Raw genomic sequence first — 27,536 nt, 5'->3', positions numbered from 1 at the left:
TATTAGACCATGTAATTTTTAAATCTGTGTTTTTCTCAACACATGACAAAATAGTGAACTTAGAAAATATACACAAATTGTGAAATTGCACCTCTATAAAATGCAGCTCAATTAAACCTAGCTCCAAGAATAATTTTCACCGACAGTTCTGAGATAAGCTGCATGTTATTCTTGGATGCGGTTGTAGGACCGGCTTTAAAATCGCATGACAAAAATATCATACATAAATAAATGATTATTTTTTTTAAATATCATTTAAAAAAAAAAACTGCATCACCAACGTAGCCTGGAAAGCATTTGCTAGTTAGATGAAGTCAGCTATCTCATCGTAGCATATTTATATGCATATTTATAATTATACGTTTCTTGGAGTGAGTGCATACACTCATGAAGTTTAGTAACTTCAGGTCACTGCAACAAGCCCAGGTACAGTTTACCGACGGATGGGTGCAGGACCTTGAAATGCACAGTGTAGAAAGTAAAGACCATCGTACGTATCATAAGTTTACCAGTCTCACAAATCGTCGTCATAAATACAGATTTGTTAACCGTTTATTAATAGGACCTTTGAGCTCAACGGTAATTAATTAGCAGTGGAAATAATTTCTGGTAGCATCACAGAAATGTAGCAGTGACAATAATATTGTATGTTGTAATCACACTGGACAATTAGTGATACAAAACAACTGTTTTATCCTGTGACTAAAAGTATATGTTTTTGTCAATGTACCATAATAACAGAAGCGAAACGCAATATTGTGTCAGGACAATTCACTATTTATCCACAATAAACAAAGAAGCGACAATTTCTGTTCAGCGCCAGACTTGCTTGTAACCTATATCACCAATTATGTTAAGAAAAATGACGCATTAACTACAACAGCAGACTGACCTTCGTGTAAATGCTTGGAGCAGACTAACCTGTGAGCTGGAGTGTTCTAGGACGTTATATTTGATCTTTGAATGGCTGCAATCCAGGCCATCCGTCGCGTCTTTGTTACTTCGGAAACATGGCTCGAACAATTTCTCTTCAACGACGTAATCCGATAACAACCGATCTCTTTACCCGTCGGCTTCCCGTGGCTGTCATGCGACCGGCTATTGCAGTTAATAATACAACGGCTTCTTGACATTTTTGTGTTTCTTTTTATCGCTGTGTAACTGATTTTAATTGAAAGCCTGCGTGCGCTAGTACCGCTTGCCACGAGCTCCCAGAATCCTTTGCGGTTCTACCCGTGAATGACGTCACATTTTCAATCTCTATATAATATGCATGTTAAATTTTATATTTGGGGTAAAATATCAAGTCTTTTCAAGTAAACCGGTTCAAGTCCAATTCAAGTCCCAGGTCATTGGTGTAAAAGTCCAAGTCAAGTCACAAGTCTTACAACATTTTTTCAAGTCAAGTCTAAAGTCATAAAATTAATGACTCGAGTCTGACTCGAGTCCAAGTCATGTGACTCGAGTCCACACCTCTGGGTAACTTTATTGATTTGCAGCATGTCCACACATGAAACAACACACACATAAATCTAAAAAAAACAAACTAACAAGAACAGCCCAAATTTCATCAGTAATGTCCAATAATGTGTTATTAAGCAAGATAATAGCAGCAGGTGTAAAAGACACTCTGTCGCTTGGTCTTCACTGCAGGCACTTTATACCAATGACCTGAGGGAAGCAGTTGAAAATCCCTAAAGAGAGGATGGTCTGAACATAACATGACAGAGGTTGCCTTCTTGAAAGAGTGAGTGTAAACACAAAAACCTATTTTATTTTATATGCAGGAATATAAAGCAGGCGAGGAATTACAAACCCCTCATCATCAGTGGCACGCCAGTGGAGAGAGTGGACAGTTTCCGATACCTGGGTGTCCACATCACTCAGGACCTGTCATGGTCCTGCCACATCAACTCCCTGGTTAAGAAAGCCCGTCAGCTTCTCTTCTTCCTCAGAAGACTTAGAGACTTCCATCTGCCACTGAAGGTGCTCAAGAACTTCTACTCCTGCACCATCGAGAGCGTCCTGACGGAAAACATCTGCACCTGGTTTGGGAACAGCACCAAGCAGGACAGACGAGATCTGCAAAGAGTGGTGCGCTCAGCCGAACGCATCATTCAATCAGAGCTCCCTGACCTGCTGTCCATCTACACCAAGCGGTGTAAGTCCAAAGCTAGGAAGATTATGATGGACCTCTCCCATCCCAACAATGGACTCTTCTCACTGTTGAGGTCTGGGAAGCGCTTCCGCTCCCTTAAGGCCAAAACAGAGAGAATGAGGAGGAGCTTCTTCCCCCAGGCTATTCGGGCCCTGAACCAGGTGTAGGACTGGACTCTCCCACACACGTCACTATAAGACTGGACTCTCCCACACATCACCACACGCACCACCACACATTTCCTATAATCCTATAATTCCTATAATTTATAATCTTTACAATCTCTTCTGCTATTTGCACATTCTTTACTGTAAATTCCTAAGTTAATTTGTAAATTTTGTAGTAAACTGTAAATTGTAAATATTGTAAAACTTTTCTTCTGTCATTTAATGGTCGGGCATTGTACAGCTACAAGCATTTCACCCCCATGTCATACTGTGTATGGTTGTGTGTGTGTGACAAATAAAATTTGAATTTGATTTGAATTTGAATGTGCAGAAAATAGGTTTAAATGTTAAACAAATTTCTTCCAGTCAGAGAATGTTGCATATAAGTTAATGTTAGCTTGATGCATAAAGTTAAAAGATTAAAACTAATAAAAGAAGTTTTAAAAAGAGACATTTTCATTTGATTACATTTTATATGATGGATTATGCAGAAAAAGTAGATTTGGGCGGAAAGATCTATCGCTTTATTACCTATTCAGGGTGTAAATCATGTTTTAAATGTAACTAAGTAACTAAGTAAATAAATACTTTTAAGAATAAGTAATCAGTAAAGTAACCGGATTACTTTTTTGGGAAGTAATCAGTAATTAGTTACTGATTACCGTTTTTAAGTAACTTGAGCAACACTGGTCACCACAGCATCATCAACGCCCCTACAAGGCCTGTATGCAAATTGCAGTGGATCAAGCTTTTCTACTTGCTCCAGAATCTCCTTCTTGATGAGCTTTTCAAAGGTTTTCATCGCTAGAGACATTAAAGAAACAGGCCTTAAATCATTTAGTGATGTAGGTTTTGTGGTCTTTGCAACTGGAGCAAAAATTGACTTTTTCCACACCTCTGGAACCTTCTGTTGCTGAAGTGATTAGAGAAAGGTGTAAGAAAAGATGCTGCATAATTGCTCAGCACATGTATTTAGCACCTGGCCACATATGTCATCAGTCCCTGGACTCTTATTAGTCTTGGTAAATTTAAAAAGATTGTTGATGTTTTCCTTTAAAAAGCAGCTGAACAGTTGTACAAAGTGACCAGTGAGTGTTATTTGTTAACTATTGTGCTATGCCAAGCTATAGTGCTAGTTGTAACTGGCTAAAATAAAGACACAGAGACAGTAATAATGTCTTCTCTTTTAATTACGACAATAAACCCAATAAGTGCTTTTCACTAAGTGACTAGCCCTTTTATGTTGCTTTTTAGGGCCAACTCTCTCATGTAGATGCTAAGGATGCTAATCATATCTTTCCCAGCCACAATCACTCAACCATAACAGAAGTTTTGGTTGCTGGTCAGGAAAGGATCAACATATCTAGTGTAATTAAAATGAGCTATTAGTGGTACATAGTCTCTCATTAAATATTATGAGACAGATTTACTGTATGTAGGTAAAGTGTATGGTTAGTCAAGCAGCTGGCAATGAGCTTGAAAATATGAGCACGCACAAATAAAAGGCATGCACAAATAAGCATGCAAACATTCCTTGTGTGTGTTTGCACTTTATTCCTTTCTTCTTAAACTGTAACTGCAAGAACAACATAATGGCAGTCATCAAATTTACAATGTAAATGTGTTTGTGGGACATCTAAATAGTCTTTAGGACAACTGGAAAATAACTAGACAAACAAAAACTACAAAGCGTGGTTGGTGGATAAACAAATTAAAGTCACTTTTTTAAAGACAAAGACAAAAACTCTAATGATGTCTGCTCAAACTTTTAAATTACATCATGACCACAGACAACAAAGACTTTCTTTAGAGTGACTCACAAAAGAAGCCAGCTTATGCTGATCTAAAAGGGAGATGCATTTTTGTATAAAAGCCCACTTCTTTTTAAATGTCTGTTAAAACATAGTTTCTGAGTCAGACTTAATAGTGAAATATACTAATACACTTAATGACTGTGCAGACACCATTATATCAAAATTGTATATGACAACTCTTTATTGACTCCATTGCTCCTTTGTATTTTTTCTTCAGTCGACTCATTTTTGTTTTTTTATTAGACTCTCACATCAGTCTCACTGTAGTGTAGGCTGGTTTTGTAGTTTATAGAGCTAGAGGTGTCATATGAGTGGATAATGTGGATGCAAAAATGCAGACTTAAAGACTGAGTGACTAAACAAAAGACAAATCTTTATTTAGATGAAGCTGAAAATCCAAAGGGTAAACAAAAAATGGATCCAAAAATCCTGCCAGGGAAACCACTCAGGCAACCAGTATGACGCAACAAGGAACTGAGACAAACTGGGGCCTTAAATAAACACATGATGTAAACAAAGGAAGTGGATACCAGAGCGTGACGAAACAAAGCTGAACTAATTAAACAAAAAAAGGAAATAAAACTGAAAATAAGGCACAAGAGACAAAGACTGCCAAAGTAAAACTGGAATGAACTAAAACATGAGAACACCTACCACAGAGAACAGTATAACAATAAATCTGCAGATGTGGTTCGTAAAGGACCCAGCCACACTCAAGCACGTCTTGGTTGGTTGTAGGACTAGCCTTACTCAGGGCAGATACACATGGAGACACAACTAGGTTCTCAGGTGTCTAGCCGAGAAAGTTGAGCGCAAAAGAAAATCCATCAACGCTCAACTTTCCACGAACCAAGAGGAGCGTCAGTTTTCATTAGTATTTGTCCAGGAGGGAGACAAGCCGAGGATGAGATCCTCAACCCTGGACCTGGGCCCGCTGAAGGTTGCCAGGGATTGGCAGATGCAAGTGGACTTGGACCAGAGGATAATTTTTCCCACAGAGATCGTAACAGCTACTCTGCGACCAGACCTTGTCCTTTGGTCTAACTCCCAAAAACTTGCGTATGTCATTGAGCTGGCGGTACCATGGGAGGAAGCAATTGAAGAGGCATTTGAGCCTTGGCAGCTGAGGCAGAGGACAGAGGCTGAAAGATCAAGGTGCGCCCGGTGGAAGTGGGGTGCAGGGGCTTTGTTGCCAAGACAACAGCCAAACTGCTTAGAGAGATTGGGATCAGAGGACAGGCACAACGGCAGGCTATAAGAGAACTGGCTAACACTGCTGAGAGGACCAGTCACTGGCTATGGCTAAAAAAGGGCTGACATCATTTGGGCAGCTAAGGCAGTCAGCTAACCGCGATACACATGCCAAGGATTGATCGACCCGTGGTGGGCCTGCCTCAGTAGTGGGCAGCCACTGGGCACCCGGGAAGCAGTGTGTTGGGACGGTACCTTGCTCAGGGGTACCCATTCAGTGGATTCGAACCTCAGACCTTCCAATCATAGGGCCACTACTCTACCTACTGAGCTATCCCTGCTCCTGAATGAGGCTCCATAAATGTTAAAGAGGTAAGTATTTCTCAGTTGCATTGAATAAATAGAATAAACTGTAGAAAGACAAAGGTAGATAGCAAAATGAAATCTAAGAATAGGATGTAAACCAAAAACCCAACCATGAATGCTATAGATAACTAGTGCTATAGGTAACACTAGAAAACTTGAAACTAGGACCAAAAACTGAAACTGATAACTCCAGGTCAAAAAACCCAGCACCATGATACTAGGTAAATAATTGGTTGGACAAAGACACACTTTTCAAAGTTTTGCTTACACCACCACAGTCGATTTTACATGAAACAATAAATGGTTGATCGTAATGTAAGCTTTAAGCTTTATTTCAGCGGGTTTTACAAAAAAAATGCTTTAACTGTTTAGGAATTACAAGCATTTTTGCACATATTACCCAACTTCCTCAAGCTCAAAATCAACTGGACTGGCAGACCTGAAAGACCACAGAAGACAACTGAAGTGCATAATGGGAAAATTATTGCTATGGTTAAGAAAAACAACTTCACAAACAAGTCAAGAACACTCTGGAGGACAGAAGTGTATCACTGTTGAAATCTAAATCAAGAGATGCTTTCATGAATGGAAATACAGAGGGTTTACAATATGATGCGAACTGCTGGTTACGCTCAAGAAAAAGAAAGCCAGATTAGACTTTTCCAGAAAACATCTAAAATAGGCTGCACAGTTCTGAAATTGAGAAATAAATAAATCTTCGGAGAAATCAAGATGAACTTGTACCAGAATGATGTGGAAAAAAAGTATGGAGGAGGAGAGAGACGGCTCATGAGTCACTAATGTTTATTGATTATGTGACTGCTGACAGAAGTAGCAGGATGAGTACAGGGCTACTTTCTCTCTTCAGATTTAGCCGAATGTTGCAAAACGGATCACACAGCACTTCACAATGCAAATTGATAATAATCCAAAGCAAACTACAAAACCAACCCAAGAGTTTCTCAAGGCAAGAGAAAAAAAAATATTGGATTGTTCTTCAATGATCATGTCAATCACACGATTTTAACACAACAGTGCATGTTAAGACTGAAGATAAAACTTTGTCGTTTTGTTTTAACTCAATTAAAAAACAAAATATAAAGAGATTATTTTCACAAAGTACAGGGATTTAGAGGTTCTGGGTCCTTTTGACCCAGTATTTTTGGGTTTTGGGGACATTTTGTATTATGGTTTATGATTTTTAGGTTCACTGGGTAGTCCTGAGTTTATTTTGTACATTTAGGCTCCACTTGTGTCTTTGCCTTTTGTGTCCCCCTCTGTGTGTATGTGTTTAGGTGTGTTAGTCCTTGTGCCTTATTTCCCTCTCCTCTGCCTTTCCCCCACTCCTGTGTCACATTCCACCCTTTCCTGTTTTATTGTGAAAGTCTCGTGTTTCCATGTTCATTGTGCTTCCCCTGTGGCGTCATGTTAATTCATGTCAGCTGTGTTCCCTGCATGTTCTGACTTCCCTCATTATCCTTCTGTGTATTTATGTCCGCGTTTCCCTTGGTCCTGTATTGTGATCTCCCTCGTGGTTGTGTGTTTATTGTGTGTTTCCCCGTGTGTTTTGCTCTTATAATTTGCCAGTATAGTTTCGTGTTATTTTCCTTCTACCTAATAAAGCTATGAGTTTTATGAGTTCTAAGTCCCGTCTCCACGAGTCTACATTTGGGTCCTTTCCTGCCTGCCGCACACAGCCGTTTCATGACAACATAACATTAAAGTTGTTAATTCTGTTTAAGAATTTAAATAGCATTAACACCCTTATATAGAGTTATATACCACAACTTGATGGACAGGGGGGTTACCTGTGTTTACTTTCTGCTGACAATATAGTTTGTTGTTACTTTATTAGTAGTATTTACATGTTTGAAATAAAACAGTCAGTCAGTCATAAATGCAGAGAGACCCACAGCCCCAGTGGCAATTCAAAGGAGGAAACACATCATTTGATGATATCCAGAGGACTTTGCATCTCAGTACTTTTAATATAAATATATATATATATATATATATATATATATTGAAAAGTCTGCATTTCAGTCACATCTTAATTGTGTGATTTAAAAACAATTAATTGTGTGATTTAAAATCCACTGTGTCAGTGTACAAATGCAAAAGTACAGGTCTATGTCCAACACACAGACATGGTTATGGATCTAACTATAGCCCTAGATACAGTGAATTATAGTTCCTCAAATATAAAGTTCAATTCTTGAGAAATTTGGAGATTTCTTTCTTCTGTTCTTCTCCTCTTTTAAACCAAACTCTCTCTCTCCCTTTAGAGGAAAGTATCTGAGTTCAACATAATTAGAGATTTAACATTACTCTGGCGCTCTTATCAAGCCAGAACAGTAAACACATAAACATCTAGCTCAGCAACTGACTCACTAAATTGCTGATGAAACTTTTTGTCATTTTTTAACACAAACAAACAAAAATGAACATTTAATACAGTTTAAGTTGTGCAAAATTGACTGAGCAGATTCAAACATGTAGAGAGAGCAACAGATTTTTAAAAAAGTCAGAGATTTACAAATGTTATTACTTTCTAACGTGAAGAAAATATTCATGTTTTTGATTTCTATGCATCCATCCAGTAGCTACTAAGTGATTTTACAAAAACATAAACAGATCTCATAAGAGAAAACGGATGTGACAAAGTTATTAACATACACTATCTATAAATCTGTAAATTGTGTACACCAGTTTTTGAAGAAATCCAGTAGTTATTTAAGTAAAAACCGTAGCCTGGAATTAAAAATTCACCAAGAATCAACTCCTTGGATAGATACACAATTCACGGATCAACCTTACAACAGTCCACACAATCTTCCTTAAAGCCACACTAATCATGCTAAAGAAAAGTGTGGTCTGATAAATATAGGAGCCATTACCTTTTAGCAGCACATCAAGAAAAACAAACCCACATATCTGACTTATTCTGCTGAAATACAGGGTATTTATTTAGCTTAGACATGTCTGAGTGACTGAGTCTGAGTAAGTTGTTGACTTGAACACAGTCTTGAACAAGTTGGTACAAAGTCTGATGGTGGTTGTGGTTTCTAAATGTTATCAAAGGTCATGGGCATGTTAAATCCAGGCTATTGGCAGTAATTATCAAAGGGCACTCCAGCCTCTTCTAGTGACGTAAGACACTGACCTCAGCCTTAGCTGCAGGCAGTGGGTCAGCCCCTTGGATCCACTTCAGATTAACATTAAGAGAACGTGACAGCGCTGAGAGACTTTGAGCTCGGTCGGGCAGAGGATTAACTACCTCTATACCTGCAGTGCCTACCTAGAGCTAGTGCGTCCCAATTCCATACTACGTACTAACATAAGCAGGGCTAAAATATGTAATGCATTCACACTGGAAGAGGTACTAAAGGTATACTAATAGATTTGTAAGTCACAGCTCCAAATTGCAATTTCTGACAGTGGTAATCTAAACCCATTTCAGGTCAGCTTACTTATGAAGGAGTGTTAATCAGTGAAAGCTGTTGCATAAAGTCTTCTGTACCTTCTGTGGTCTATTAAACATTATATAACCTCTGGAGCTGTGAAACAAAGCTAACATTAGCTAACATGGAAACAAGCTAGACTTTAGCAACTGAATTAACATGCATGAAGAAGGGGTATTATTGTAAGAATAAATAACAATATTAAAAAGCTTTCTCTTGACTGTTTGTAATTTACATCTGTGAAATACATTATGTATTTGATGCTGATTGTGCACCAGACTGATAGAAAAAGTAAACATTTGCTTAAAGAAAGTTGCTGTTTTGGAATAAGGATCTTGCACGTCTACCAAAATAATAAGTTTTCACATATTTCAGTACTATGTGTGTGATATTTTAAGCTATCTAAGCCAGTCTGGGTTTTGAAGGGTTTTTTTCAACAGATAAAACTATCATTCCATTAAATATCACAGTGAATCATACTGTAGATGCACTCTGCTAACTGAGCTAGCTAGCCGGGGCTCGATTTAGCTGATGGCAGCGCAACCCTCTCGTCCGAATATGATTTAAACTACCCAATGCCATCATGGTGTTCATCTGTCACGTACAGCTTATGGTAAGTTTAGTTTGATGCAGTCTGTAAAGAAAAACACAGCATGATTCACAGCTTTAGTGCATGTTTTTGTGTCATTTCACCCCTAAACATAGTTAAATATGCACATTAATTAGTTGCTTTAAAACTGTGGAAGAAGAATATAGCATATATGGTACTTCTTATTTGTTCAATGATTTAGTGGTAGGTTTGCTGGAAAGAAAACTCAGAGTAGACAGCAGATCTCAAACAAACTTAAAGCCTGTTAGCCTGCCTGCCCATTAACCACATCCCCATTATGGGCTTATTGGCAGAGCTGGTCCTGAACCAGCTGTAAATATAATTAGTGACCATACTGTGCTGGAAGTGCCTCGTGTTGACTCTTGCTTTCCACCCCACAGTTGCAGGCCCTCTCTCTGCTGGCTTTGCTTCTTAAAACTGATCCAATAACTCCTGTTTTGAGTGGCAATACTTGTTTTTATGGATTTACATCACACCAGCCACCATGCACTATGACACATTTCGCTCTGCCCAGTCAAAATATCGGTAGACTTGGTGGCAATGAGGCAAAATCCTGGGAATCAGATTTCCTGTAGTAAGGCCAAGTCAGTGAACCACGTGTAAGTGCTTCCAGCTAGCTTTAGTCTACAGAGAAAATATTTTTCCTCAAAATATTGTCATGTGTTACAGCTGTAGAGAAGAATACTGTTCACTTTGTGAACACACATTCATGAAATGTGACTGTATATATGCATACAAAGTAAGTGTAGTAGCTTTCACAGGATGTAATCGCGCTGTCAGTATAATGTAAAGACTTCAATAAGGCAGTGGGGTATGGCTGAAGCAATAAGTGGGGTTTCTTGCTGTATACTATTGAAACTTCCAGCAGTTCTTTAATCAAAAGAACAGGTCTAGATTTCATTAAGTAAATGAAATAGAAGGTTTCTTTTAAGATCACTGCACAGGTGTTCATTATTATAAGAAGTTGCAGTGCAGAGCCAAGTTTTCATCAAAGGCAAAAATGAAGGGAGCAAGCCAACCAGCCCGGCCCCCTCCCACAGAGCACCTTGAGACAACTCCTGTATTATGTCTGTGGTTTCTCACTCAGCAGTGACTGACAGGCTGTAGTATAGGTAACGAAAATATTATAGCAGACCATATAGTGTGTTTTCACAATGCTATCAGGAGCAATGATCTTACAAGCTGCTCACATTGCTTGCAGGGAATCTGTTTAATTTATCTGGCTGCCAGTTTCCTAGATGTGATAGCAGCAACAGCCCACTGATATCTGTCTTTCAATAAGAACCGAGCATTTTCTGCATGTCTCCTGTCTCCGAGCGTGTGGAAGTTTCTCAGGGTTTTGCAATTACTGAGACACATTTTTAACAAGTCACTTTTAATGCAACATTTAAACTTTATGTTTTTAACGTGAACTTTACGTTCTGCTCCACAAAAGTAAGAACCGAATGTGATTTCATTAACTCTCTGGGTCTTATCCCGTAAGAGGATTGCTGAAGCAGTCAGTTCTACCTCTATACTTAAACTGGTCTGGTCTTAGAATCAGTGCTGGAGATAATTACAATACTTGGCATTTTAAATTATATGGGGTTGGTCCTCTCTAAATGAGACGTGTAATATATAAGTTTTTCTTTTCTTTTTTTTAATTCTAAATAACTCAGAAAAACCACATCTTACACATTCTAACCACATTCTATAGTGTAAGTATAAATAACATTTAACTTTCCTTAATGAAAGTAATTTAATAGAGGTTATTATAAATTCTAAATGACCCCACTTGTCACTCTAATAATAAAAACATTTTCTCTTTTTAATTATTGAGTCCTGCTTGTGTCTCTTTACAATGTTACAGTTTTTCTCAAATGTTAAAACACAAAAGCCAATCCTGTAACCCAAATGACCAGTAGTCTAAACACATTTACTAAATGTAGCCACCATATTCCAGTACCATAAACACATGTCACATGAAGACACAATTCACAAAACACAACCCTCTGTACTCATAAATCTAAACACATTTTTCCTTGCTAAAACACATGTTGCAAAACAACTCTGCTCATATTCTCAAATGAAAGCCCATGTGATGCAAAATGCTTGCCACAGTCACCAATCTGTGAAAACAGGGAACACACCTGGCGTCAGTCACTACACACAACGACTCAAAATTGAAGACACCTGTTGCTAATGATGTGACCCCACCTATGAAAGCATAGTTTGGTGAAGATGCCAAACAATCACAATGGATGAAGGCATTCGAGCGTGCGGAAGGAGAAGAGCTGCAGGCCAAAGAGGAAGAGGGGTTGAGATCAGAGGAGGAAGAGGTGAAGGCCTAAGAAGAAGAGGAGTTCGGAGTAGAGGAGGAAGAGAAGGAGGCCAACAAGAGAGAGGAGAAGGTCCAGGTGGGAGAAGAAGACAACCTCGCACCATCATAACAGATGATATGCGAGCAACAGTAATTGATCATGTCATTGTCCATGGCATGACAATGGCTGAAGCGGGACGAAGAGTACATCCAAACCTGAGTAGGTCCACCGTGGCCACCATTATCAAGGCATTTAGACAACACAACAGGTACAGTACGCTATTGCTTTCTTTGTCACACTACAGTTTTACAGGCCTGTGAAAGTGGTCTGTTACTTTACATGTAGTTTTACATATAAATCAGTCAATTGACAACACATGTTTCTTTCTTTAGAGCTGAAAGAATGCCACATAGAGGTGGGAGGGTTGCCATATTCACAGCGGCACAAGAAACCCTCATTGCAGATATGGTCCGTGAGAACAACTGCATTAGACTCCGAGAGATCAGAGACAAAGTCATTGCAGATAATGTAAACTTTGAGAACATTGATGCTGTCAGCGTGTCCACAATAGACCGAGTTCTCCGGCGCCAACAGATGAGGATGAAACAGGTCTACAGGGTTCCCTTTGAGCGCAACTCTGCGCGACACATAGGACAACGTTACGAGTATGTGCAAGTACGTATACATCCATGTCCACAGTACAGTTAGTGGACATACTGTGTTGCTTAGTGGCCTACATTACTTCTGGACAATACTGTGCTACCTGATTGACCGTTCTGAACACCTGTACGCTTTTCCATGTTCACAGAGGATAATGCAGTTGGACGCGATGGCCAGACCCCATGAGTACCTCTTCCTGGATGAGGCTGGCTTCAACCTCCAGAAACGAAGGCGAAGAGGCCGTAACATCATTGGCCAAAGAGCCATCACTGAGGTTCCTGGCCAACGGGGGGGTAATATTACTCTTTGTGCAGCTATGGGTACGGAGGGGCTTGTCCACCGGCATGCTGTCCTTGGGTCTTACAACACCCAACGTCTCCTCACCTTCCTAGAGGAGCTAAAAGACATCCTCCTGGACCGTCAACAACACCATCCTAGGCTAGCACATCACATGTATGTGATCATTTGGGACAACGTCCGCTTCCACAAAACACACCAAATCAGAGAGTGGTTCACCACCAACAGTGACCACTTTTTAAACGTCTGTCTGCCTCCCTACTCCCCTTTCCTGAACCCTATAGAGGAGTTCTTCTCATCATGGAGATGGAAGGTGTATGACAGACAGCCATACACAAGAGAGAACCTCGTACGGGCAATGGAGCTGGCCTGTGCTGACATCCCAGTGGAGGCCTTCCGGGGATGGATTCGCCATTCCAGGGCATTTTTCCCGCGGTGCCTAGCAAGGGACAATATAGCCTGTGATGTGGATGAGGTGATGTGGCCCAATGCAGCTCGGCGACATGATGCCGCACAGTGACTGTGTGTTATACTGTAAAATGACCGTGTAGACAATAAAAAAGACTTCACACCCTGATCATGTTTCCGAGAGTACTGTTGTGTGCGATAGATTCTGTTTTTGCATTGAGTTGTGTTACAGTAGTGTACGTACATGCAGGATGTTTTTATAGATTTATAGTCTTCATGTGAAACTCACAAATCTAAATGCCTAATCCTCTGCAGGGTTCTATGATGATCCGTTACTGTACAGTCTATAAAAATATGCATTGGCAGTTATGAACCAAAGAACCTTCTCACAAATTGAGCATTGTGTTTTCAATTGTTTTGCTGTAGTGTGTAATGCTGTGTATAGTGTTTACAGTTTTGACAGCTTCGAGCTGCTCTCTTGGTGTGGGAGTTTGAGTTTTGCAGTGGGAAGGTATGGTTGTGTTTATGTAGCTTTAGAGAAGGGTGTTGTGTTTGGACATTGGGGGACCTGGTGGTAACGTTTGTGACATGTGTTTTAGCATTTGAGAAAAACTGTAACTGCGTCCTTAGCCTCTAAGAATAACTTTGTGTGGATGGCCAAGTGCTGCGCAAGTCAACATGAAGAAAAACAGAAGAGAAACTCTGTCTTTGAAAGATGATGAATGAAAATGGCTTGGGTTTCAGAGAAGGGAAACTGAGAAAGAAAGCAAGAAAAACAGGAGAAATGTTGTTCTATCATCGTCATCGATATGTTTCTGCATGTGGGTTCCCTTAAAGGCCAAATGAAAAACAGAAGAGAAACTCTGTCTTTGAAAGATGATGATGAATGAAAATGGCTTGGGTTTCAGAGAAGGGAAACTGAGAAAGAAAGAAAAAGAAAAACAGGAGAAATGTTGTTCTATCATCGTCATCGATATGTTTCTGCATGTGGGTTCCCTTAAAGGCCAAATGAGGACGTGTGTGTGTGTGTGTGTGCACGCAGCTGTAGAGAACATATATAAGTGTGCAGCTCAATTCCTGTTTTTATGAGAAGCAGTAAAAAAAGCCCTGTTATCCCCAAAGTGGCACAAGCTGTGACCTAATGCCACATCTAGTGAGCCACTACACACAGAGAGGGATCAGCTACTGAACGAAGCCATTTAAATCTCAGCCTGATGGATATGCCGTCCTAAATTAAAACCATATGAAAGACTCTGATGGAAGATTATCCCGATCCAGATTATACAGAAACAGAGGAAGAAAACGATTCAATGCAATTAGATGTAATTGGAGAAACTGGAGCTAGGGTAGGAGAGCTAATTAAAGGAGCACGAACCTGCGTTGTTTATGGGAAACTGTTGCACTTTGCGCCATGTGAAAAGTTGCTGCACGTGTTTAACCTGAAACAAAAGCACTGGCCTATATGAAATGTGGTGATTTAATCCTGCTTAAGAATGCAGTGACCGCACACCTACAGAAAGAACACACACAGAAACCACTGAGAAAAGTAATATGCACATTCATCTATGAGCTAAATCTCCCTAGGCCTGTAATTTCCTGGCCGCACGTGCTGAAAAAGAGACTCAAAAATACATCTTGACTGAGTTACAGTCTTATTCCTATCTGCCCTCCTCGTCTCACACATTATCATAATTAACTCTGTCAACGTGAGGATGACAATGTGCTTACAGTTAGGGTCTTCCAGTTTTTACTTTTTTCCCAGCAAATAAACGCAAACAGCTACTTCATGCTGGCAGGTTTGACATCAACCTATCCCAGTTACAAGATCCTCAAGGATGTGAAACTCCCCCTTTATTTAGAGAACGCTTTGGAAAAGCGGTATTCCCAAAAGACTTTTTTTAAAAGCCGCTCCAGAGGTATGTGGAAAATAGTTTATCCCAGGTTGCTGGCTGTGACTGTGCCCTACAGAAGGAAATTTCCCTTCCAGAGAGTTCGGTGGTTTGTGCACAGTGTGTTCCAGCATAAATCATAGACTAATATATCTCTGAGAGAGATGGCTGTGCTCTGGCATTTGCTCAGTTTGGAAACGGTGGAATATTTACCCTTTTGAAAATGGCACTGCCAGATGTTACATGAAATATGAAGCCCATAAAGTCCGATAAAAGCGTGTGAGATCAACAGATGGTAACTTTACAAGCTGCGAAAGCACAATATGATATACAGCTGGCCATGCGTGAAGTGAGATGACACTATAGAAAATAGGAAGAGTGAAAACAGGAAGTCTAGTCAGCATATATTCTCTTTAACCCCTACTACGTCACACACTCAGAACCTCAGAGCACTTCACTTCACTTTCTGAATAGGAAGTCTGCAACAGGATATGCTCCTCTGTATGATTATAACATTAGATTGTAATTATGGGATAAATTTACTTAAACGTTTATGGAGTATAAAATGTACATTTTTAAACCCCACAAAGCAAAGCAACCACAGTTTAGTTAGACTTAGCAGGACATTTGGGAATGTCAAATGATAATATTAAATGCATTAGCTTGCATTATTAAAAGCCTAACTTCCAAGTTGCCCTGATGTGCCTCCACACTGGTAGTCATTTCTGATTACGGTCGAGCCCAATTGCCTCCTTCACGTTGTGCATGTGCACAGAAAATGTCAGTGTCAACCAAACTGGAATGCAAATGTGTGTGCAGGATGGTATCTGTGTGCGTTTTCACAACTGAGGTTAAACCCACGGTAAACATCCTGACCTGTGAATTTCAAAAACTGCTTCCTGAATCTTGCGTTTTAATATCGTGTGAAACACTTCATACGAGCTACATTGTAACACATACAATTAGCGTCCAGCATGTTGCACAACCTAAAAGATGAAAAAGAAGAAAAAAACAGCAGTTTGGCTGCAGATGCACTATCGATTGCAAATGCTAAAATGTCTAAAGGAAGGAAGAATATGAGCAACTTCCTATATTTCTTTCTTGCAACACTCAAAGAATAAGTATGCAAAAAAAAAAAGGTGGGGGGACAACTTTGTCCTTTTTGCAATCACAAACACACACTGAAACTATTAGAAAGCACACAAAAACAGTTATTCATCTCATCCGAGGGAGCGTGGGGGAAGGCAGGCCTGCAAAGAATGTCAATTTTAGAAATGATAGATCTCCTGTTAACGAAGCAAATAACTGCAAGCACCATAATTACAGTGCAACTGGAGCCATGTAAAAAAAACCATCAAGGCAAATTTGAATAAATTGCACCAGAGGAAGCACACTGTTTCATGCATTGTTTAGACATAATCTACTGTTCAGTTTATTTTGTATATAGTTCAATCGATCAATGCCAAATTCAGACAGCAGTCAAAACTATTTAAATATTAAGGTGTCTATTAGTGACACAGCATCTTGCAGATGTAGACATGATTACCTTCACAGACCTGTGAATGTATATGCAGTTTTTATTTACAGGGTATCATACAGGACTTAACTGTACTGCAGCAATATCAAAACAAATGGACAGAGGACGTCAGTTTACAAGTTGTATTTGGAGAGAAAGGCATTAATCTGAGCCATTACACCTGTTCCTTGTAGCTTGGTTTAAACACAAACAGACACAGGATACGTTCACATCCTTCACTGTTCTGGATGCCTACAGCCTTTTGGTGGTTGGGCCAGGTTAGTGCAGTCCAGCTGGATCTGTCACCCTTCCTCACAGAAAAGCCTATAAATGGCTCTGGCACAGCAATAGAGCCTTTTCAAATGTACTGGATTCTCCAAAACAGCACAGCCTGACACACTAGTCAAAACTAATTTTCACTTGTAGGTTATGCTGTGACAACTAACCTAACAAACGCAGATAGTGACATATAGCCATAATAATTCGATGACTAATGTTGTGACTTGGCAATACATTTTTGATAAAGGAAATGGGAAATTTCGCTCCACCAAAATACATAAACCAGCTTTCCTTCTGAGGAAACCCTCCTAAAGGAGTCTTGAGCCGGTGACGGTGAATTGAAAACTTAAAGATAGCCTAACAGCACCATCTAGTGGAGAAATCCGACAGGGACGTTTTTACGAGTAAGGCAACCTGCAGAGCCAAACCTCTAGGATGTATATAGTTGTTTTAGGCTGTGAATAGAAAGTTATTATCATTTATCTATTTTTATTAAGATATATGAATAGCAACGAAGCTAGTTTGCTTCTTAATTATCTAACTGTTTATATGTACGGTTAGTAAATGCCGAGGTTTATCACAAGTGCGACAACGCGAGCACGGCCACGAGGTGAGCTGCCATCGCCTGATGCGCGTGAGACGGTAGAGTCGATTCCCGCATGCGCAATGCGCTCTGGCTTCCCTGCTTCCAGGAGATTGGGAGAAGAAGATGCGGCTGAGCGGCCGGCACGGACCGACTGCTTAACGGGCAAACCTTAGTCATAGGTTTCCACTTGCCTTTTCTTTTGTTAGTTTCTTGCCAAATTTGCTGCTTGATGTCGAATTTGAACAGGAGCAGCGAATGAACTGATAAGCTGTAAGGGCAGAAGAAGAAGAGGGGGAGCGAAACAGTTACTGACAGGAGTTGGGCATCATATTGCCACCGGATGTCATTATACGCTTTTAAATATCGAGGACGTAAGTAAATGCATCTTTAAAAACTATTGCATGAGTTTTAAGTGTTATTGTAATGCGGTTTTGAGTATACTTTGTTCTTGTGAGTTTATTATACATGAAAATTAAACATTTGAGCTTTAATTTTGGAGTTACTTAGAGAGGGGACGAGCCTTTTGTACACCAGAAATAATGTATTTAACGCTGGCGGATGAAGAATCACATTTCTATGGCTTGCAAGCTACAAAGAACTATAGTATCAGCCCTCAGTGCCTTTCAGCTACCACCTGTTACCACCATCCGAATAAAGCTGACTGGAGTAAATCACTTGTTGGACCCCTTTTAAAATAAAAAGGGCGATGTGTTTATTCTTTTAAATCCCCATCATTGCAAAAATGACAGTATCACTGCTGTGCAGTGTGCAGGTTGTATTGTCTGTTTTCCTTTCTTTCTTTATTTTTATTTTTTGCGTATGTCATAGCACATATAGGCAGATAACCATCCGGCAGGCTGTCAAATGGTTGGGCATTTGTTCTTAGGCCTACATCTAAGCTCGTTGATCAATTGAATGTAAGCCTCTTGAGCGGTCAGGGCGAAACCTGCTGACACATGCGCCCCAGTCTTTTTGTTCTTGCACAGACTCGGTTAACCCTCTCTTATCTGATCTCCCTTCGCGGCCCTCTGCTGCTCAACTAAACCCTGGACCCTGGATTGGATGTGATGCATCCTGCAAATAAAGTTATCCTGATAAAGCTATGAGCAACTCTGTGCTCAACACTCAACACTTTCCTTCCACTGAGCGCTCACTGGTGGGCAGTAGTTACTGTACACTTAGCAATTAATTATTTAAAGGGCAGCTGATCTGACGCATAGGATTAATTATAGATTAATATAGAGACACCTGCTCCCAGCTCTCAAGTGGATAAAAAGGGTTTGTTATGTAATGCTGCCTTATCAATGGGGTGCAAATCGCCCTCTGCATTATTACTGTCTCATATGTGTGCGTTTTTTATTTGTGTGCCCATTATTACTCAGTATCCTCCATCCATTTTCCTGTAGTTATCTGTAACTGATGGGAGTGCCCAGCAATCATAATAATCAACTTCCTGTGGAGGTTTGTGGTGAATAGGTGACTAATGTGCACTTTCAATGGAGAAAAGAGTGAAAAGAAAAAACTTCATCATGCATTTATCATAACATGCATTTAACATATTATTTGAGCTGTTGAAATGTTTGACTTTAGTCCAGACATCGTTTACCAATACAGTGTAACTCTAGCTGATTTTGATATTCTGCTCTTCTCTCTCTCTCTCCACCACAGTGTAATCTAGACCAAAGGCAGAGCCATGGAGGTTGTAACGCATCTTGTGAATGACACTGTAGAGTTTTACAAATGGAGCCTTACTATAGCAGGTAAGCTAGGATCTCTTGCTTGGAAACAACACGCAATAGGAGCTTTCACTACATACGCACATCTGTGGGGTGGCAACATGGTTTGTTCAACAGTGGCTGCATAATCATAATAATGGATTATTATAACTTCACCAAAAGTGATCGATGTCTCTTGTTTTCATCATCATGCAGTCGTGTGTATGTGTAGATGTGCTTGCTGATGGTATATGGAGTGAACAGAAAACTGCAAAAGTAAACATACTTGATGCTTTGCAAGTGTGTTTACAGCTACGTGCGTGTATCAAGTGAAAGAGGAACTGCAAAACTAAACTTGTCAGCTTATTTTTGAGCCGGGAAGAGTATTTTCACCTTCAACTTACATCCTCTGTACTGTTTTTATAGAGCTAATAAATGAATGCCAAACTATAACTTCTGTAGCTTGTGTTCTTAGTAAAAAATAAATAATAAAATTAATAAAGATTATGAGGGTTTGTGGATCAACTTTACAACATATGTTTATTAATGCTTCAGTTGAATCTATCCTGATATTTACAGCTGTAACTTGTGTTTTTCTTCCCCACCCTTAAAATTAACTGTAACCCCTTTACCATCAGACAAGAGGGTTCAGCACTGGCCCATGATGTCCTCTCCCTTCCCTACTCTGGCTATCAGCTGCCTGTACTTGATCTTCCTGTGGGCAGGACCTAAATACATGCAAGATCGCCAGCCCTACACACTCAGGAAGACCCTCATAGTCTACAACTTCAGCATGGTGGTCCTCAACTTCTACATCGCCAAAGAGGTGAGTGCCATTGTAGCCTTTGAAGGACCGATCATAGCTTAAAGTGGAGGTACTAGATGCTTAAAAGAGCCACGATATGGTGCTTGGCAGATTCTGGGCAGAATCTAAATTGAAAATACATTTTTTGTCCATCAAACTTACAAACAAACATAAAAAAATACTTTACAAAGCACTATATATTTTGTATATACATGAAATATACCTTAGAGCTTATTAAAGGAAATGGATGTATGACACAGATTCTGCAGGTCTGTGAATTCAGTTTCCAGCTTTAAAGATTGTGGATCTAATCAAATGAACATTTTATTTCTTTCCCTAATAAAGAGAAAATATTTCAACTTAATCTTACTGTCAAATAACCATTATTTGCACAAGTCAGAAGCGGCTGCAGTATTTTGTGGCTACCTTTTTTGATGTTAGCAATAATGCTCATATAACATGTTTGCAGTGAAGCCCACAGCATGAACATCTGTCACTGAATGCACCAAATAACAGCATTTCAGTCCGCTCAGAGTTTTCAAAACTCTTACCTGAGGGGGTTTAATGTAGCTTCCTTGATCACCCATTTTCTCTGGTAACTCCATTACGTGGATGGAACTGCCTTTACTCCCTACTAGAAGAACCTGGAGGGCAGCCAGTAAGATTAGTGTGGAAACCTTTGTATTGAATAAATAAAGACATTTTTAATTTGGTGCGTCATATATCCAGTCAACTAGAAGCATAAGACGTAGGAGAAATTCGATTTTTGGATATACATATTTTTTAACTGTCTATGTGACTTTAAATGAGTAGGCATCATATTTAGTGATTTACATTACCAAAGTCTTGTATTGCATACATGGCAATGCATCTGCAAAACATGTTCAATTCTACAAGAAAAGAAAGTGGGGAGATTCACGTGAATTATAGGAGCACATAGGCTCTTTCACTAATTTGATCTTTTTGAGTCAAATTTGTGTCTGCTTACATTCTTCATGTATTTTTGGATAAACTGAAGGTCCTATCTGCACAGAATCTCATGTTCAGTCCTGCTCTCTGTGTGCTGTTAATGTTTTAGCAGTGCTTACGTGAAAAAGGGTAATTGAACAGGAGTGACTTGCAGTAGTTGTCGGTCTCTCCAGATCACAGGCAGGATCTGTTGTTCTGCTCTCATCCTTGTTCCGACTTTGTGTCCTCTCATCAGCTCCTACTAGCCTCCAGAGCAGCCGGGTACAGCTACCTCTGTCAGCCTGTAAACTACTCGAATGATGTCAATGAAGTCAGGGTAGGTTCCCTCGCACGCACAGACATCTAAAAAGCAATCTGTGAACATCCTTCGCACACAGTTTACCTCTGCACTGGACATAGTTAGGGTAAAATAACATTAATATGACACTTTTTAGTATGACAATTTTTTTACTACTTTTACTAATCTTTTGTAAAGCAGTGGGGCTGCAGTATTGACACAGGAAAGAAGAGCCACATTTCTTGACTGTACATATATCACTATAAGCATGAAGGAGAGCGAGGGCTGAGAGATACTGTATATTTCTAATGATTTCAGCACAAAGAGGGTTTGGCTCAACACTCAGAGGGGCGGGACCAGTCAGTCTCACCACCCTTAAGCTCCGCCCCATCTCCACCTTTAGGCTTCACGCTTTCATGATGGCCTTAAGGATAAGAGATGCCAGAGCAAGATGGCTTAGAGAGCAACCTTGTGTGCTGTGTGTCACAAGGGGAGTAATTTGTACTGCGACAGAGTTGAATAGGATAACAGAGAGAGAGATTTTGACATGCTGTGTTAGTATAAAGGAGTTACTAAAAATATTTGATTTGCTGATCTCTCCAAAGATCCTCAGTTGCTACATTTTTCTGTCATCTAAAGATTTTCTATTAGTACAAAGGAAACTCAGGCAAAGAATCTGCTTCATTATTTGTGTACTAGGAAGAATACCACGCTAGAGATCACCACTAAAGAAATATTAATATATATTGTACCAATAACTATGTAAATATATAATTTACATAGTTTACAATAATGTTATTTTATGTGGGATTCTGATGTTGTCTACAGTTGCCATTGGCTTTGTTTACAGTGATCTTAACTCCATGTAATCATTATTTGCAGAACATTTGTTACCAGCAATGTTTCACTGAAGAAACCTTCAGAAAAGGAATCAGAAACAGGCTGTAAATAGTTAAATATGACCTACATAGGACCTTAACCTCCTCCGGAGGTCTTGTTTAGGATGCAAGGGATGTAACAGGTCTGTGTTGAGAAGAGTGAAATATAAGATGCAAAAAAGTCAGAGAAGTCAAATGTAATGTCCCATGCATTGTCTCAAAAGGTTTATTGACTTATGTGACGGATTCACCTCGGTGTGCTGTGATAATTCACCTTGCCTCATTTTATATCTTTAGATAGCCTCGGCTCTTTGGTGGTACTACATCTCCAAAGGAGTGGAGTTCCTGGACACTGTCTTTTTCATACTGAGGAAGAAGTTCAACCAAGTCAGCTTCCTCCACGTCTACCATCACTGCACCATGTTCATCCTCTGGTGGATTGGAATCAAATGGGTTCCCGGTGGACAATGTGAGTCAAAGAATCAGACTAGAGCTTGTCTTTGTACTTGGAGCTGGAAAATAGGCACATTACGGCTGTTTAGTAATAACACAGCCACCATCACCTCTGATATAAATGTAACTGTTTCCACAGCATTTTTTGGTGCAACCATCAACTCTTCCATCCACGTCCTCATGTACGGGTACTATGGCTTGGCTGCCTTGGGACCTCAGATGCAGAAGTACCTCTGGTGGAAGAAATACCTCACCATTATCCAGATGGTAAGTGGCACCTTTAGGGATGCATCATATATCAAATAACTTGACGTTATTGATTGCGAAAGTTTAGCCAACAGTTTTTTATGCTAACATGGTGTGATTGGTGTTTTTTGCCTCTCCGAATTACCTGAGCCAATTGTGAGGACAATGAAACACACTTTGGGTTTCACTTGCCTCAGAGTGATTATTAGTGACAATGGTTATCATCTAAAGATCCACTGATCTGCTAATATGTGAAGCCCCTAGATATAGTTTGCACCTTCATCCAGTTATAATAAAGTTTACGCAGAAACGCAGAGCTTATGAAGCTAATAATGAATTGCTATAAATGTGCTACAAATGAGCGCTTAATTAATTTTTTGCTTGTATTTAATTAACTATATCTGAATTTGTTGAACTCTTACAGACTTAATTAGACCTTTCCATCAGCAATGAGTCTTTTGAAGTCTGCCACATTTATGACTGAAAATTGGTTGACAGTGTATTCTTTATTCCACACATAGGGAATATTAATAAGATAGGATAAGACAAGATGACCTTTATTAGTCCCACGTGTGGGAAATTTGTTTTGTTACAGCAGTGGACAGTGCAAAGTTGCATAGAAAAATTAGAGAAAAAACACTGGAATAATATATCTATGAGATACTGTACACAATAATAAAATACTATATACAATCGAATAAAATAGAATACAAATGCTAGATACAATTGATTATAATACAACGATGCCAGAAAAGAGTATTGCACTTAGTGTTATTGCTATTGCACATGTGTGGATGTGTGTGTTTGATCAGTTGAAGTCTTTGTTGTGGAGTCTGACAGCAGTAGGGAGGAAAGACCTGCGAAATCTCTCCGTCCCACATCGTGGGTGCCACAGCCTGCCACTGAAGGAGGCAGGCAGGTTTTAATATAATGTTATATTAAAAAATCAACTTTTAAATCTGTAACTATATTTTCCTCTTAGATCTTCACATTTTAAAGATTAATACAATTGGGTATCATATCAGTATGAAACATTATTTAATTGTTATAAACTTTTAATATAGTGATAATAGGCTTTTAGGAAATGTTATTAGCATTGATTCTAGAGGTTCCATGGTGTAGTAGCTAACACATTAGTCTAGCACAAGGTGGATCCCTGGTTTGATACTGCGAAGAGATGCAATCTCAGGGGATCACAGGCTAGTCCCAGGTCCCAAGACTGGATAAATTGGAGGGTTGCATCAGGAAAAGCATCCGATGTAGAATTTGTGCCAAATCAGATATGCTGATTCATCCACCGTGGTGAACCACTGGTATTAAACTTGGGAACAGGAGTGAAGTCAGCCCTCTGAAACAGCTGTATGCATGAGAAACACAAATATGTAGGCTTTAGTGTTAAGAAGTTAATCTGACAGATCTTCGTTTGTTACTGATTTCTGCCTGTTTCAGTGATAGCTCTGATTTTAGTTGGTAGTTGTATATTCAAAAATTCAGACTGCTTCTTCTGTGTCTTTTTAATCTTTTTTTCTTACATACTCACCAGATCCAGTTCCACGTAACCATCGGCCACGCTGGCCACTCCCTCTACACCGGCTGTCCGTTCCCCTGCTGGATGCAGTGGGCTCTGATTGGCTACGCCGTCACCTTTATCATCCTCTTCGCCAACTTCTACTACCACGCTTATCGACGCAAGCCTGCCTTTTCTCGGAAAGGAGGGAAGCCCATAACAAACGGCTCCTCTGTGGTGGCTAACGGTCATAGCAAAGTGGAGGAAGAGGAGGAGGACGATGAGGAGGACAACGGAAAGAGGCAAAAGAAAGGAAGAGCGAAAAGGGAGTAAAGCAGGAAACGGGGCTTGCTTTGCGAAAAGCAGACAGTTATTTTATAGGCCAGAGAAAGAGGGAGGGGAGGGGAGGGATAAACAGAGTTCAAACCAGACGATCATCCCTGCAAATAAAGTGGATGGATGTGATTAGGGACCAACTTGATGAAGTGAATGGTTAGCAGTGTGTGTTCACTGGGTGTGTCTGTAAATGGTTCTGGTTTTGAGGGGACGAGAGTGTCGGTTGTCTCCATGACAGCTTTCTTTTGTAATTAAATCCAGATAAGAAAAGAAAATTGCTGTTCGTGTAGGCCCACCCCCCCGTTCCTCTGTCCAGCTCTGTTTTGGACCATAGTAGGACCAAAATATTAAAGGAACCGCATCCTGCTCAGCATCCACTTACTTTCAACCAGAATCCACCTCCAACTTTTGTACTCTGGATTCCAGTACTGTTTAAAAGCTTAATAGTGTTTAATAAGCTAAATTAATTTATTTTCTAGTGCTTTCAATGAGTATCAATTCATTTAAACTGTTAACAAGGGGAAAAAACATTCAAAACTCTGATCTTTCTTTTTTTTTCTTTTTTGGTTTGGGGGGTAATCATTGTTTACAAATACTTAGTTTACCTTAACATGGCTAGCAAAGAAACAAAAAAACATGTCTCTACATTATCTGCCATCAACTCTTTGCAGTCAGCTGCACCATCTACCAGACTTCAAATTTCACTGTCTTCTCTGATTTTATTTACCTGTGCTGCACTTACAGAGTGAGACACTATTTTCTTTATGTGCTTTGTGGATTAAAAACCTGGTTTTAAATACTTTTGAGGGGGGCGGTGAAATTGTAGGTTTTTTTTTATAGAGTCACGCTAATTTATGATTATCTTTGTTATAATACACATTTCTGTGGGTCGTTCTTTCTTTTTGCTGTGCAATGTAGCTGAGGTGCAAGAATAAGAGATTGATGTACAGCTCAGTATTGTCTCACTGCCACGTAGAACGGACGGGGAAAGTCGTCTTGAGAAGAGCTTCGTCTTTTTTTTTTTTAAGGAAAAGGATTGTCTTATTAAAACAGAAGTGACACAGCTTTCCCTGGCTGCACATATAACTGAAATAAAGACAATGTCAGCACCCCATAGGTTGCGTTTGTGTGTCTTTGTGCTAGTTTTGGCATTAGCGTCTGTGCATTCAGCTGCAAATCATCTGCTAAACTACCAGAAGCTAGTCTTCCCATCCTCCAACTTTCTCCCTTTGTCCTACTTACTTCATCTCTCCTATTTCCATCTTATGTCCATCATGGAAAGAGCTCTTATAGGTGAGTGTGTGTGACAGAGAGAGAGAGATAGGCAGAGGTAGGATGTGTGTTTGGCCTGCTCAGACAGATCTGCCCTAATCTTTGGGGGCAAATTGGCTTTAGCTCCAAAAGAGCTTATTTCCACGTCACTCCATAGGTTACTCAGGAAAGCGGGTCACTGAAAGAGAAGCCTTCACTAATCTGCCACCAGGTTGCTACTGCAACTCTCAAACTGCGTGGATTAGTTCATATTTGGCCTTGAAAATAGTTGATTTACAATGTGAACCATGTGTATTTAACAACTTCAAGATATTTGAAAAGAAATAGTAAATTCATCAGCCTGAATTATAACTCTGCCATTCTTGTGACACTGCATGATCTTTCCACACACTCACATTAATTTTTTTCATCATCCTGTAACAAGCAAACTACAGCCCACTCTTCTTTCGCCACACCATGAGTCACTAATGGCATCTATTCAATTATTTAGCCCCTATCATTTTCCTCGTCCATGCCTTTTCCTGTGTCCCGCAGCCTCTGCTCATTCTCAGGCCGTCATTTGTGGCTGCATGTCTGGAAAGTCAATTGCAATTCTTTTGCATCCTTTGTTGTATTTTTGCAAGTTCTCTTTATTTCCTCACATAATTTTCCCACATTCTTATCCCTCCTTCCTAGCATACATGCCCTACTCCTAAACTCCTACTTTCTTATAATGGTATACCTGTGGCTATTTTTATCTTTTTTTTTTCCACTGATGTCGTTAGCAAGGAGGTGGAAGGTTGTAGATGTGAATGATAGATTGGGTGAGATGATTGAGAGGAAGTAAATTTGTCCTCCTTGGGGACACAGAAGGATCTAAGCCAGCGACTAATAGGATTGCAGAATTGCCAAGGCTTTTCTATCAAAGGCATTTAGCACAGGACACTATAACCTGCATGCTTGCTGCTGTTGCTGCAGGAAGCAGAAAAAACATGTATGCACATGCATAAAATTGACCACTATTGCTACAGTTTGATGTGGAACTTAAAACATATGCATTCATAAAAACACACTGCTGCTTCCTGAATGTCTTCTTTCCTTTTGTGGCACACACAAACCTTTACACAAAGACAATAGAAGTTGTAGCTGGGAGACCCAAGTGGGCCAGTTTGCTGGAAGGGTGAAGGGTCAGTTTTCCGGAGGGGGTTAAATCCTTGCAAACCTGACCTGGGTCTTACTCATCTCATTAGCAATTATATTACTAAGGAGCTCATTCTAGCTGAACAGAGAGTGGAAACAGTCAGCTTTTTACTGGCTCTCTCTCTCTATCTGTGAGGCAGATTACCCTCTGGGCTTCTGCATAGGCAGTTTTGTGTATGTAGAGCACCCTCTGTTGG

The 27,536-nt window shown here is 39.8% G+C and overlaps 2 protein-coding genes across 3 annotated transcripts; both read left to right on the top strand.

Annotated features, from left to right (window-relative positions):
- The first annotated feature begins 12,469 nt into the window (after positions 1–12,469).
- LOC146616946 (uncharacterized) lies at positions 12,470–13,544 on the top strand. The gene is made up of 2 exons (XM_085372893.1): positions 12,470–12,742; positions 12,876–13,544. Exons 1-2 carry the CDS (start codon positions 12,470–12,472, stop codon positions 13,542–13,544), a joined length of 942 nt encoding a protein of 313 aa, XP_085229019.1.
- Positions 13,545–19,395: 5,851 nt separating this feature from the next.
- Positions 19,396–24,885, top strand: LOC146616945 (very long chain fatty acid elongase 4-like). Of its 2 annotated transcripts, none has more exons than XM_085372460.1 (6): positions 19,396–19,462; positions 20,056–20,243; positions 21,427–21,507; positions 22,644–22,815; positions 22,939–23,066; positions 24,589–24,885. In XM_085372460.1, exons 1-6 carry the CDS (start codon positions 19,396–19,398, stop codon positions 24,883–24,885), a joined length of 933 nt encoding a protein of 310 aa, XP_085228586.1. The 2 variants fall into 2 exon arrangements, with proteins under 2 accessions (XP_085228586.1, XP_085228588.1); XM_085372462.1 differs by having other exon boundaries at positions 21,427–21,511; positions 22,648–22,815.
- The last annotated feature ends 2,651 nt before the right edge of the window (positions 24,886–27,536 follow it).

Source organism: Diplotaxodon limnothrissa, linkage group LG15 (genome assembly GCF_057381915.1).
Source record: "Diplotaxodon limnothrissa isolate DT_005_m linkage group LG15, D_limnothrissa_male_GT1.1, whole genome shotgun sequence".
Taxonomy (NCBI): Eukaryota; Metazoa; Chordata; class Actinopteri; order Cichliformes; family Cichlidae; genus Diplotaxodon; species Diplotaxodon limnothrissa.
This window is presented reverse-complemented; position numbering and strand designations above follow the sequence as displayed.

Bases quoted from the DNA above. Each gene is read 5' to 3' on its own strand.
- LOC146616946 (XM_085372893.1), top strand. From the start codon at position 12,470: ATGCCACATAGAGGTGGGAGGGTTGCCATATTCACAGCGGCACAAGAA. The intron at 12,743-12,875 runs GTACGTATACAT...CCATGTTCACAG, and splicing joins AACGTTACGAGTATGTGCAA to AGGATAATGCAGTTGGACGC.
- LOC146616945 (XM_085372460.1), top strand. From the start codon at position 19,396: ATGGAGGTTGTAACGCATCTTGTGAATGACACTGTAGAGTTTTACAAA. The intron at 19,463-20,055 runs GTAAGCTAGGAT...CTTTACCATCAG, and splicing joins ATGGAGCCTTACTATAGCAG to ACAAGAGGGTTCAGCACTGG. The intron at 23,067-24,588 runs GTAAGTGGCACC...CATACTCACCAG, and splicing joins ACCTCACCATTATCCAGATG to ATCCAGTTCCACGTAACCAT.